This window comes from Echeneis naucrates, chromosome 18, assembly GCF_900963305.1.
Source record: "Echeneis naucrates chromosome 18, fEcheNa1.1, whole genome shotgun sequence".
Lineage (NCBI taxonomy): Eukaryota > Metazoa > Chordata > Actinopteri > Carangiformes > Echeneidae > Echeneis > Echeneis naucrates.
In genome coordinates, this window is record NC_042528.1 from 210,335 (window position 1) to 223,267 (window position 12,933).

Genomic DNA, 12,933 nt, shown 5'->3' on the forward strand with positions numbered 1-12,933 from the left:
AGCAAACACACTTCCTCATTCTTACTTCCCAGGTGAGAGAGCACGAGCGGGTGAGAGACACTGTGACAGAGAGAGAGAGGCAGGAAGCAGCCTGCAGGCTGGGAGGGGTCGGCCCTATAAAGCTGCACTCAGCTTCCTCCTTCCTGCAGTCGACTCTCTGCTTCTCCACCTGAACCTCCACCTGCACAGGTGAGCTGCCACACATTGATTTATTGATCCCTGGTCAGATTCCTTCTGTCCAGGTTGTTGATTCTTCTGATTGACATTCAGACTGTGTGTGTGTGTGTGTGTGTGTTTGTGATCAGTTCTTCAGGATGTCGTGGGATGCTTATATTCAATCCCTGACAGGGGCTGATAAGGAAGGCAACAGCTACGTAGAAGAAGCTGCCATCTGTGGGCTCGAAACTAAGTCTCTGTGGGCCAACTCAGCAAACATGAACATCACGGTAACACACAAATACTGCCCCTTTGTGTGTCTGTTGCGTGTTTCTCCCTTCACTCTCTGTCACTTCCTTGGATCTTTAAAACTGCCTTAAAACAACATCTGACATCACTCAGGAGCTCTCGTCCCATTAGCTCGTTTTTTCTGAGGTTCGCCGTTCCCTGCAGATCCAACTGGACTTTTCTGTCCCATCATGCCTTGCTCTCCTGCAGCTGTGGTCCTGCTGGTTCCTGCTGCCGGCTGCAGGCGGGCGGAGCTGCTGCGTTCAGACATGTTGTTTTATTCTTTTTTAGACACTTTTGTAGCCGTTGGTGTCGCACAGTGCGTTGTGATGTCACACACAGGAAACAGAAACACACTGTGGGCTGTCTTCTCTGTGGGGGGTGTGGGGGTGTGTTGGCAGCAACAGGTCTGTGGGGTTTCCGGGGTCTCTGTGGTTCTCAGTGCTGAACACTGAGAGTTGGTTTAACTGCCTTATAAGGACGTGATGTCGAAAAGAGCCGCAAACACAGGAAGTCGAGACGAACACTTCTCCTTTCTCTCTCACACTCCGAGGTGAGGGCGTGACACACAGACACACAGACACACAGACACTCACAGACACACACATACACACACACACACACACATATACCTGTAGGGTTTGTGTGTGTGTGTCGTGTCCTGACTTGTCTTCCGCACACATTCTTGTCTTGCTGCCGTTTCCCGTCTTTCTCTCTGAGGCTCAGTGTGACTGTCCAAACACGAGAACCTGATCGATCCATTGGTTGATTTGTTGCTATGGCAATGCAGACATGTCAAAAAGATGGTGTGCAGGTAGAATTCGACCAGACAGTAGGTGACACGTAACGTTCTCCTCAGATCTGTAAGAACTTGAACCTGCGACATAACGTTTACCACTGCAGCTGCCTTCACTGCCCACGGGAAAAATCAGCACTCTGCTGCTGTTTTCATCCGTCTGTTTTCACTTTCTGTCCACTCGCTCATCTATCCCATAATCCCGTGTGTCTCTCTTTGTGTCCCTCAGCCTGCAGAGATCCAGAAACTGCTGGGCGACAGGAAGGACTTCGGTCAGTGTGGCACTACTATCTGTGGAACAAAGTGCAGGATGCTCCGAGACAATTTGGACACCGACGGGATGAACAGCCTGGACCTAAAGACGGCGCCGGACACCGAGGGCAACACCTACAACATCTGTATCGGCAAGACTGGAAAAAGTAAGGGCAGGGCCGAACCACACACTGTGTCCCGCTGAGCCGGGTCACGTGGTGAGGACATAATTCAGATCAAACAATTCGTTATCAATAATCAATAATCACAGAGGCCATGAAATAAACGACTGAGCTCATCACTGACCAACTGAAACGTTTCGTCCATCATTAAAACGACCCAGACGCATCAGTCTGAACATGAGTGTGTTACCATGTTAGCAGCTCTGACAGAGTTGTTGTTGTTGTCGTGGTCGTGTGTTTTGATTTGTGTTGTGTCTCCACAGCTCTTGTCATCGCCAAAGGAAAAAAAGATGCTAACGGAGGTCAAGTCGCCACAAAGGTATTCGAGACGGTTTCCCACCTGAAAAAAGCTCAATTCTAATTCAAGATGGCCGCCACCCTCACCACTGCTGTTTGAGCTTCTTTAGTTGTTGTTTTTTACAACCTTTGACCTTCTAGACATCAGGGAAATGAAAGTGTTTAAAGTTTTATGGTAAATACACACACCCAGACACACAGAGACGTGGACTGTGTGTGTTGAAGTTGTTCACCTGTGTGTTGTTGACAAAGCAGGAAACCAGTGTTACATGTTCTACACCTGCATCTAGAGCTTTGTAAACAGGAAGTCCAAAACAAAATAAAAGACCAATGTTTAGTACAATTGTGTGTGTTTGTGTAACTGTAATCTGTTATCGTGATAGGTTTCATGATTATTAGTCAGAATACTGAATATTAACATCGTCAGACAGGAGCTGCTGTTGTTTTTATCACTACACTATCTTGAGTAACCCTGACGACAGAACCACAGTAACACACTTCCTACTCCTGCTGATGTTTCTGTGGACAACAGTCTGCCGACGGTGATTACTTCCAGAAGGAGTTAGTGAAAATCAGATTAACTCCAGTAAAACTACCAGACAGACAGAATCTCAGTTCATACGGTTTCCAACACAACTACTGCGACTGTTACTACGACTGTATCTGCTGCAGGTTAGCTCGGAGTTCACAAAGTACACTCAAATGTGCTGTATTGACACGGCAGCTCCTTGACAGAGGAATGATTTTAGTTCTTCTTTTACTTTAGAACAGAAGTGTTGAAGGTAAAGTGCTGTACATTTACACACACACTGCCGCCCAAGCCATGTGCAGTTATATTTAGCCAGCAGTAAAGGCTACAGGGACACAGTGAGAGCACTCAGTGTGTGTGTGAAGTACAGTTAAAGGTGAGCGTAAAGGGTAAGGTGTCTTGTGTAAGCATGTGTGTGTGTGTGTGTGTTGGGGTTACTGCCCTTTGCAGTGAATGCTAAGCCAGTCTCACGTTTCTCCTTCCAGTGAACTTTGACCTTCTCTGTGTGAGTTAGGGACCGTCACACTAGTTTGATCTCTGACATCTGCAGTGACAGAAAACAAGATAATCATATAAATATGAGAAGGTTTGCAGGACTGAGTCTGACCCAGACCTGGACGACATCAGGCCCCTCTGAGGTCAACAGGAACAGAAGGAACAAAACTGAAAGATCGAAGATTCATCTGTGAACGTCTTTCTTCTTTCTGCAGAGAACCGTTCAGAAGGAGCTGAAAATGATAAAACCAGGATGAATGTAAACACACAAACATGGCACATGATGGTTTGTGTGTCAGCGTGTTGTCTGGGTCAGCTCTTTGTGCTGCAGGTTTTTCTGTTCGGTGCCGTCCTGTCCCAGGCAGACGCTCCCTGCCTCCCCCTGCCCCCCCCCATTAGGGTGGCTCTATAAAAACCCAGCAGGACACAGACAGACACTTTCCACGTCAGTCGGACAGTCGGACGGACAGACAGGCGGCCAAAGACGACTCCCCTTCTCTCTAACAGCAGGTAGGTGAGACGGGTTGGGCGCTTTCTAAACCTGCACCTGTCTCTCTCCCTGTCAGTCCACTTCCTGTTTGTTTCCAGGATCCATTTCTGTGTCCTCTCACAAACCTGAGTCATTTGTTGCTCTCATTCTGAAAGTTTGCAGCATTTCTAACAGGAAGTGTCCGGACGTTCGCTGTCTTTATCTGAGCGAAAAGACAAAAAGGTGTCAGGACTGAAGGTCAAAGTGCTGCAGACAAACAGAGAGGGACAAAGTCCACACAGAGTCCACCATGATGATGATCGGGGCCGTCTGTCTTTTCTCATCTCATCAGCAGTTCAGAGTTTTTACTCATTTCACTGTCAGTCAGCTTCCAGCTCAACCAACTGGATCAAACTGTGAATCCTGCACAGGAAGGGGAAGTGGAGCTGCTCTGTTAGCTGTTAGCACTTAGCTGTCAGCTGCAGTGTTAGCTCTTGGTTGTAGAGTTAGCGCTTAGGCGTTAGCTGTTAGCTGTAGTGTTAGCGCTTAGTTGTAGTTTTAGCTGTTAGCTGCAGTGTTAGCACTTAGTTGTAGAGTTAGCTGTAGTGTTAGCTCTTGGTTGTAGAGTTAGCTGTTGTATTAGCTCTTAGCCGTTAGCTGTAGTGTTAGCGCTTAGTTGTAGTTTTAGCTGTTAGCTGCAGTGTTAGCACTTAGTTGTAGAGTTAGCTGTAGTGTTAGCTCTTGGTTGTAGAGTTAGCGCTTAGCTGTTAGCTGTAGTGTTAGCGCTTAGTTGTAGTTTTAGCTGTTAGCTGCAGTGTTAGCACTTAGTTGTAGAGTTAGCTGTAGTGTTAGCTCTTGGTTGTAGAGTTAGCTGTTGTATTAGCTCTTAGCCGTTAGCTGTAGTGTTAGCGCTTAGTTGTAGAGTTAGCTGTAGTGTTAGCTCTTGGTTGTAGAGTTAGCTGTTGTATTAGCTCTTAGCCGTTAGCTGTTAGCTGTAGTGTTAGCGCTTAGTTGTAGTTTTAGCTGTTAGCTGCAGTGTTAGCACTTAGTTGTAGAGTTAGCTGTAGTGTTAGCTCTTGGTTGTAGAGTTAGCTGTTGTATTAGCTCTTAGCCGTTAGCTGTAGTGTTAGCGCTTAGTTGTAGAGTTAGCTGTAGTGTTAGCTCTTAGCCGTTAGCTGTAGTGTTAGCGATTAGCTTAAGGCTCGTGATGGGTCTTTCAGACTGCTCCTGTTCAGCTGTTCTGCTAATACACAGACACACGTGATGCTACTGGCAGAGCAGCTGAGAGGCGTCCATGTGTTTAAATGGCTGATGGTGCAGTGACTTCATGTGTCGGGGCAGTTATCTCCAAACTTCAGGGGCATTAATACCCAAGGAAGGTCATGATCTGAGCAGAGAGCTCAGGGAAAAGGTCAAAGGGTTGTCCTTACAGAAATAACTCCCCCGTCACCTCAATGGACTCTCCCTCTCTTATTGGTCCCTGATCTGACCACAAGCTGTGTGATTGGCTCAGTGTGAGGTGGTGGGAGGGGCCTGAGAGGGGACAGTCTGTCTGCTGACATCATGGCGTTACACAGGATCTCTGCAGCAGGTCACACAGACACACACTCAGTCACACACAGGTTGTAGTTGAGACAGGCTCTCTCTGACTACTCCGCTCTGACAGTCCTCAGACCGGGTCCTGACCACAGGACCAGGAACAGGACCAGGACCAGGACCAAAGACCGGGCCCTGTAGCCCGACCAGGACCAGGACCAAAGACCGGGCCCTGTAGCCAGGACCAGGACCAGGAACAGGCCCTGTAGTCAGGACTGGGCCCTGTAGTTAGGAACAGGACCAGGACCAAAGACCAGGCCCTGTAGTCAGGACCAGGACCAGGACCAGGACCAGGAACGGGCCCTGTAGTCAGGACTGGGCCCTGTAGTTAGGAACAGGACCAGGACCAAAGACCAGGCCCTGTAGTCAGGACCAGGACCAGGAACGGGCCCTGTAGTTAGGAACAGGACCAGGACCAGGAACGGGCCCTGTAGTCAGGACTGGGCCCTGTAGTTAGGAACAGGACCAAGACCAGGACCAAAGACCAGGCCCTGTAGTCAGGACCAGGACCAGGTCTGTCCTGTCCTCCTGACCCTCTGTCTCTTCTCAGTCAGGATGTCCATCACGAAGATTCACGCTCGGGAGATTCTGGACTCCAGAGGAAACCCCACGGTGGAGGTGGACCTGTGGACGGCTAAAGGTGAGGCGCTCGCCCTCCATCGGTCACCAGACTCCGATACACCAGGAAGGTGACCTGTCTGTCTCTGCCCGTCTGTCTCTCAGGTCATTTCAGAGCAGCAGTGCCCAGCGGAGCTTCAACTGGAGTCCACGAGGCCCTGGAGCTCCGTGATGGAGACAAGTCCCGTTACCTGGGCAAAGGTAGGACCCAGACCTCCAGTCCACATTCTGGACTCTGACCGGTCCGACTGGGAAGGTCTGGGTCTCAACTGTGTTCTGGTTTGTCCCTGCAGGCACACTGAAGGCTGTAGATCATGTGAACAAGGACATCGCCCCAAAACTGATCGAGAAGGTGGGAAACCTGTCTGACTGTCTGCCCGTCTGTCTGCCCGTCTGACTGTCTGCCCGTCTGTCTGCCCGTCTGTCTGACTGACTGTCTGTCCGCCCGTCTGTCCGCCCGTCTGTCCGCCCGCCCGCCCGTCTGCCCGTCCGTCTGTCTGTCCGCCCGTCTGCCTGTCTGCCCGTCTGTCCGACTGACTGTCTGTCTGTCTGTCTGCCTGTCTGTCTGTCTGCCCGTCTGCCCGTCTGTCTGACTGTCTGTCTTTCATTGCAGAAGTTCAGTGTTGTTGAGCAGGAGAAGATCGACAAGTTCATGTTGGAGTTGGACGGCACTGAGAACAAATGTAAGGACCTGTCTCTCTCTGTCTGACCTGTCTCCCTCTCTGTATCTATCTGACCTGTTTTCTCTCTCTGGCTGACCTGTCTTTCTCTGTCTCCCTCTCTGTCTCTCTCTCTCTGGCTGACCTGTCTCTCTCTCAGCTAAGTTCGGTGCTAATGCTATTCTGGGCGTGTCTCTGGCCGTCTGTAAGGCGGGAGCAGCAGAGAAGGGGGTTCCTTTGTACCGCCACATCGCCGACCTGGCCGGACACAAGGATGTCATTCTTCCTGTTCCTGTATGTGGGTGGGGTTTGTGTTTGGGGGGGAGGGGCTCTGGAGGAGTTTGGCGCACAGAGGCGGTGACAGTAACTGTAACATTCCCGCTGCAGGCCTTTAACGTCATCAATGGAGGAAGCCACGCTGGAAACAAACTGGCCATGCAGGAGTTCATGATTCTTCCGGTCGGAGCCGCCAACTTCCACGAGGCCATGAGGATCGGAGCGGAGGTGCTGCTCACCACGAGGCCAACATGGAGGACCTCCACCTTTGTCAGGTGCACATCTAACAAGCTCTGCGTCTTTTCAGGTCTACCACAACCTGAAGAACGTGATCAAGGCCAAGTACGGAAAAGACGCCACCAATGTGGGAGACGAAGGAGGCTTCGCCCCCAACATCCTGGAGAACAATGAGGGTGAGACAAACACCCGTTGACCTCTCTCTCCTGAAGGTGTCCTTAAAATTATGTTTAATTTTTAACCCCCCCTCGCCCCCAGCTCTGGAGCTCTTGAAGACCGCCATCGAGAAGGCCGGCTATCCCGACAAGATCATCATTGGCATGGATGTGGCTGCCTCTGAGTTCTTCCGCAGTGGGAAGTACGACTTGGACTTCAAGTCCCCCGACGACCCGTCCAGGCACATCAGCGGAGAGAAGCTGGGAGACCTTTACCGCAGCTTCATCAAGAACTACCCCGGTACAGAATCTGGACTCTGCATCTGCCTTTAGTCCACCACAACACAGACTGAATCTGATCAATCAGAAGATCAGTTTGATCAGCTGGTCTCGCCAAGATCACTATCATGTGCAGAACTCAGCTCATAACAAGTCATAAAAACTGATGATCCTTCTGCTCTGTGACCGTCTCACCGTCTGTCTGTATTTCTGTCTCCAGTGCAGTCCATTGAGGATCCATTTGACCAGGACGACTGGGAGCAATGGGCCAAGTTCACAGGCTCCGTTGATATCCAGGTGAGACAGAGAGGTTGCTCCAGGTTCCTCCGGTCCCTCAGGTTCCTCCAGGTTCCTCCAGCTCCATGATTTGTTTTTAACCCATCAGGTTGTAGGAGACGACCTGACTGTGACTAATCCCAAGAGGATCCAGCAGGCGGTGGAGAAGAAGGCCTGCAACTGTCTGCTGCTCAAGGTCAACCAGATTGGCTCAGTGACTGAGTCCATCCAGGCGTAAGACACCTGTCTGTCTGTCAAACTGATCCAAATGCCAAAGATTAAATTGAACTTACTCGCCTGTCTCCTGTCTGTCTCTCAGGTGTAAGCTGGCTCAGAGCAGTGGTTGGGGTGTGATGGTCAGCCATCGCTCTGGAGAGACTGAGGACACCTTCATCTCTGACCTGGTGGTTGGACTCTGCACTGGACAGGTAGACAGGCAGAGGAGAGAGAGACAGGTTGTCTCAGGTTGATCACTGAATGGATGAAAGTATTGTTCTCAGATTCACTGGCTGTCTCTCTCCATCTGTCTGCCTGTCTGTCTGTCTCAGATTAAGACTGGTGCTCCCTGCAGATCAGAGCGTTTGGCCAAATACAACCAGCTGATGAGGTGAGGACTAAAATCATAGTTGATTCTTTTTCAAAGTGAAAGTCTGGTTGATCCGTTTACAAAGTAAAGGCACAGTTCCTTAGTTTCCAAAGTAAAAGCCTCAATCTGTTTTGCCCTTTGACCTGCAGGATTGAGGAGCAGCTTGGAGACAAGGCCAAGTTTGCTGGTAAAGACTTCCGCCACCCAAAGTTCCAGTAAGGCGCCATCCTGCCTTCCTATCTGTCGCCTGACTGACATCTGATGACCCCTGATGGCCCTCCTCCCTGCAGCTGGGGGTGAGAGGTCAGAGGTCACGGTGGGTTAGACCCCGCCTTTCTAGTTGTAATGAAATTCACGATGTTTTCTATATAAAACACAAAGGATCAATAAAGCCTGAAGAAGAAAACGTGAATGTGTCTGGTCGTCACTCATCAAAGTTCTTAACTACACTTCCCATGAGGCTTTGTGTTACAACCTGTTTTCAGTCCATATCTGTTCAGTCAGTCAGCTGCTGGCGCAGTGATGTCGTCATGATGTCACTGTATTTCTGAATGAAGCTCTGTGAGAGGGGATGACATCATCAAGAAGAGACACAAACACAACTGAGTCTTAATTGTGTGACTGTCAGAGATCAGAAACACAAAAGTACCCACGCGCACACACAGACTCACACACATGGAGACACACTCAGTGTTGACGTCAGTGCTGACAGTTTGTGGTGAAGCAGCATGTTGCCTGGTGATGAGCAGCCTCCTGGAACACCACAAATTCAGCCTCCTGTGACCTGTGACCCTGTGACCCTGTGTGGTCATGTGACCTGTGACCCTGTGGTCCTATGGCCATGTGACCCTGTGGTAATGTGACCGTGTGACCTGTGACCCTGTGACCCTGTGTGGTCATGTGACCCTGTGACCTTGTGGCCATGTGACCTGTGACCCTGTGGTCCTATGGCCATGTGACCCTGTGGTAATGTGACCGTGTGACCCTGTGACCCTGTGTGGTCATGTGGTCATGTGACCCTGTGACCTTGTGGCCATGTGACCCTGTGACCTTGTGACCCTGTGGTCATGTGGTCACATTAACCTGTCTCTGCAGCTTCTCTTTTCGCTCACAGTTTTGGTTTTGCCTCCATTCACCTGTTTTAGTCTCCAGTGTGTGAAAGTCCAGATGCAGGAAGCCCTCAAGGCCTCCACGAACCTTCTGAGGGACTTCTGGGATCTCTGTAATGACTTCTGGTGCACGTCGAGGACCTTGGACGTCCAAAGGATCCTACCTGGAGACTCCTCCATGCGGACCACAGTGACTCTATTGGAGAAACTGTCAACCCTCAAAATCTGAAAAAGTCTGCTTTAAGTCAGTTTGTGAGGAAGTTGCTGGCAAAATGTGTGTTGCTGTGGGGCAGCAGGAATGTTGTGTGCGTCACCACACGCACATACAGGATGATAACTTGTGTTGTGATCAGTGACCTCTTTCTCTCTAATAAGGTGATTGATGAGCTATTATGTGTGTGGTTGTGTGTGTGTGTGTGCGTGTTTTTTATGTGTAGAGTTGGTGACGTTGGATGTTGAATGGGGGGTGGGACTTTGTCTGACTGGAACAAAGACGGCGGGGGGTCATTAAATACACACACACACACACATATCCTTCAACCATGTGAAACCTTTTTAGCCCCTCCTCCATCCATAGGAAATAGTTGCCGTCGACAACCCAGTCACCGTGGTGACGGTTTACGAGGAGGCAGGATGGCTGAGGTCAGAGGTCATGAGTTTTCAGTACTGACAGAATTCTGGGCTCTGATTGGCTGTAGGATGATATTGATTATATGATATTTAGACAGAACTCTTGAATTCAGATCTCCAGGTGTGTTTGCCTGCAGGTAACCATAGCGACAGGAAAGATGCTGCACGCTGCCCTCAAAAAAGACCCTGAATCCCCTCGAGGTCTGCAGGAACCTTCAGGAACCTTAGCTCCAAGTCTCCTCCTGACCATCTTGTGTGTCCTTGAGAAGCTGGAATCTCCCGGAGGACAGCAGTGACCTTCCCACTGACCCCGATCACACATCGGGAATCCTGGAACTGCTCCAAGGACCATTTCAGCTTCCTCCAGGACTTCATATCCTGTAAATTAATTACATTTTTTTACGAATGACAAGCGAATGGAAGGGTGTGTGTCTGTGTGTGTTTGTATGTGTGAGTCGGTGTGTGTGTGCCTGAGACCGTTGTTAAGAGAGACAGGCGTAAGAATGTGTGACATCACAGTGCTCGGTGGTTTATAAGCGTCGGCTGCTGGTCAGCCTCAGACCCGTCCTCATACAGGACAGACCAAACAAAAAATATTCCGACTCTATGAGCCGAAACGAGATCGTCTGACACCAATAATCATTTTAAATCAATCATTTTTATTGGAGAAATACTCTGAAACGTGACGACCAGCAGGATCTTCTGGAGTCTGTTGGGATAATTTCCTCCGACAGTAAGTTCACTTTCCAAACTTTACACATAATTTAATCTGCTTACGTATAAATTCATCAATTTAATTTGATTGACTCAGATGGAGAGAGAGACAGACAGGACAAACTTAATCAGTCCAGGTGCCCATAGCAGCGTCACTACAGGATAATTAAGGCTGATCCAGATCCAGAGATCACTGTAGTCAGAACCCCCGGACCGATACTCGGTTCAACAGGAGAGGAGCCTGACAGCTCAAACATCCTGCTGACCCCTGACCTCCTGGGACCATCAGGACCTCTGAACTCTGAACTCTGAGATCTGATGAGGATTTTAAATTCTGTTCTGAACTTTACTGGGAGCTGATGAAGAGCAGCTAACAGGAGAAATTCTGCTTCCTGTTAATATTCCTGCAGCAGAGAACTGTTGGGACGTCCTGAGTCAGTCTGGAGGGAACAAACAGGAAATAGATTTTCTGCTTCCTCTTCAGACAGGAAGTTTCTGATCTTTGGAATATTGTGTAGATGGAAGAAAGCTGAGTCCTAACAAAGGAACTGGATGATGGTCGGATCATTTAATCTGTCCTTCTTCTTCCTCCAAAGAAAGATGGCCTCCTCATCTTCGACATCCTCTCTTGTTGTGCTCCTCCTCCTCTCCCTCAACGTCACTGTGGAATCAAGACCGTCACAAGACGACAAACAGGTCTGTGGAGGACATCTTCATCATCATCATCATCATCTTCATCAACATCATCATCATCATCATCATCATCATCTTCATCATCATCATCATCATCATCATCATCTTCATCATCATCTTCATCATCTTCATCACTATCATTATCATCATCATCTTCATCATCATCATCATCATCATCATCTTCATCATCTTCATCACTATCATCTTCATCATCACCATCATCACCATCATCATCATCTTCATCATCTTCATCATCATCATCATCGTCATCATCATCATCTTCATCATCATCTTCATCATCTTCATCACTATCATCATCATCATCATCATCATCATCACCTTCATCACTATCATCATCATCATCATCATCATCATCTTCATCATCACCATCATCATCATCATTATTACTATCATTATCATCATCATCATCATCATCATCATCATCGACATCATCATCATCATCTTCATCATCATCTTCATCACTATCATCTTCATCATCACCATCATCATCATCATTATCATTATTACTATCATCATCATCTTCATCACCATCATCATCATCATCATCTTCATCATCATCTTCATCATCTTCATCACTATCATTATCATCATCATCATCTTCTTCATCATCATCATCATCTTCATCACTATCATTATCATCATCATCATCATCTTCTTCATCATCTTCATCACTATCATTATCATCATCATAATCCTCATCTTCATCATCATCATCATCATCATCATCACGTCTCTCGCCCTAACAGATCCAGTCCAGACAGACGGATGGACGGACAGACAGACAGGCAGAGAGTAAGACAGGTGGTCCTTTAACTCTGTTCTGTCTCTCTCTTCAGGTGTTAAATTCTCTGTTCGGCTCTCGTCTCTCTTCCCTCATCTTGGCCCCACCCACATCTGATGACATCACTGAGGGCTCAGCCGGACGCCCCGCCCCCTCTCCATCTCCCTCCAATGGAAGGGCTTTGAGTCACAGTGCTGTGGGGGGATTGGTTGACAAACAGGAGACGGTCCCTCGGTTCTTCCTGGACTTCCTGCGGCGACAGGCAAAGATGAGGAGGCGGAGCCGGAAGTCGATGGTGGGAGGAAGAGGATGCTTCGGGATGAAGATGGACCGCATTGGTTCTATAAGTGGATTGGGCTGTTAGAGATGTGTGTTTGGTTACCATGGTGACCTCTGCCCTCCAAAGTGTCTGTTGCTACGGTAACCACAAAAAATGGAGAAAGTCCCAACTGCTCCTGCGCAACATTGCATCATTGTACGGCTGACCTTTGTGATGTCACTGTAGGTAACCCTGAAATGACCACGCATGACGTCCATGTTGGAACTTCAGACTAATTCAAAGGAAAAGTTCACCTGCTTTAGTGAGAAAGACCCAGGTAGATGGATCCTACCGATGACATCTGACCTCTGACCCCTGGTTAAAGCGCAGCCAGCAGCAAACTGTCTGTGTGTGAGACGACCACATGTTAAACTTATGTATGTGTGAGTGTGTCAGTGGAACAGCTGCTGTCTGACTGTCGTAAATAAAACGGAAAATACAACAACCTCTGCTGTTTTCACGTTTATGTGTCTGTGAGTGTCTGTGAGTGTCTGAGTGTGTGTGAGTGTGTGTGGGTGTG

At 48.7% G+C, this 12,933-nt stretch overlaps 3 protein-coding genes across 4 annotated transcripts; all 3 read left to right on the forward strand.

Annotated features, from left to right (window-relative positions):
• The first annotated feature begins 30 nt into the window (after positions 1-30).
• On the forward strand, positions 31-2,314 carry pfn1 (profilin 1). The gene is made up of 4 exons (XM_029526097.1): positions 31-189; positions 306-446; positions 1,470-1,659; positions 1,938-2,314. The coding sequence occupies exons 2-4, from the start codon at positions 315-317 to the stop codon at positions 2,033-2,035; spliced, it is 420 nt and encodes a 139-aa protein (XP_029381957.1). The 5' UTR covers positions 31-189; positions 306-314; the 3' UTR covers positions 2,036-2,314.
• Positions 2,315-3,390: 1,076 nt separating this feature from the next.
• Positions 3,391-8,558, forward strand: eno3 (enolase 3, (beta, muscle)). 2 transcript variants are annotated; one of them, XM_029526061.1, is made up of 14 exons: positions 3,391-3,505; positions 5,611-5,700; positions 5,784-5,879; positions 5,972-6,030; positions 6,292-6,361; positions 6,498-6,631; positions 6,725-6,841; positions 6,921-7,026; positions 7,109-7,306; positions 7,505-7,581; positions 7,670-7,794; positions 7,880-7,988; positions 8,109-8,167; positions 8,296-8,558. In XM_029526061.1, the coding sequence occupies exons 2-14, from the start codon at positions 5,616-5,618 to the stop codon at positions 8,363-8,365; spliced, it is 1,305 nt and encodes a 434-aa protein (XP_029381921.1). In that variant the 5' UTR covers positions 3,391-3,505; positions 5,611-5,615; the 3' UTR covers positions 8,366-8,558. The 2 variants fall into 2 exon arrangements, with proteins under 2 accessions (XP_029381921.1, XP_029381922.1); XM_029526062.1 differs by having other exon boundaries at positions 3,453-3,505; positions 5,615-5,700.
• Positions 8,559-11,199: 2,641 nt separating this feature from the next.
• Positions 11,200-12,458, forward strand: LOC115058661 (C-type natriuretic peptide 2-like). Its single transcript, XM_029526098.1, has 2 exons — positions 11,200-11,295; positions 12,150-12,458. The coding sequence occupies exons 1-2, from the start codon at positions 11,200-11,202 to the stop codon at positions 12,456-12,458; spliced, it is 405 nt and encodes a 134-aa protein (XP_029381958.1).
• The last annotated feature ends 475 nt before the right edge of the window (positions 12,459-12,933 follow it).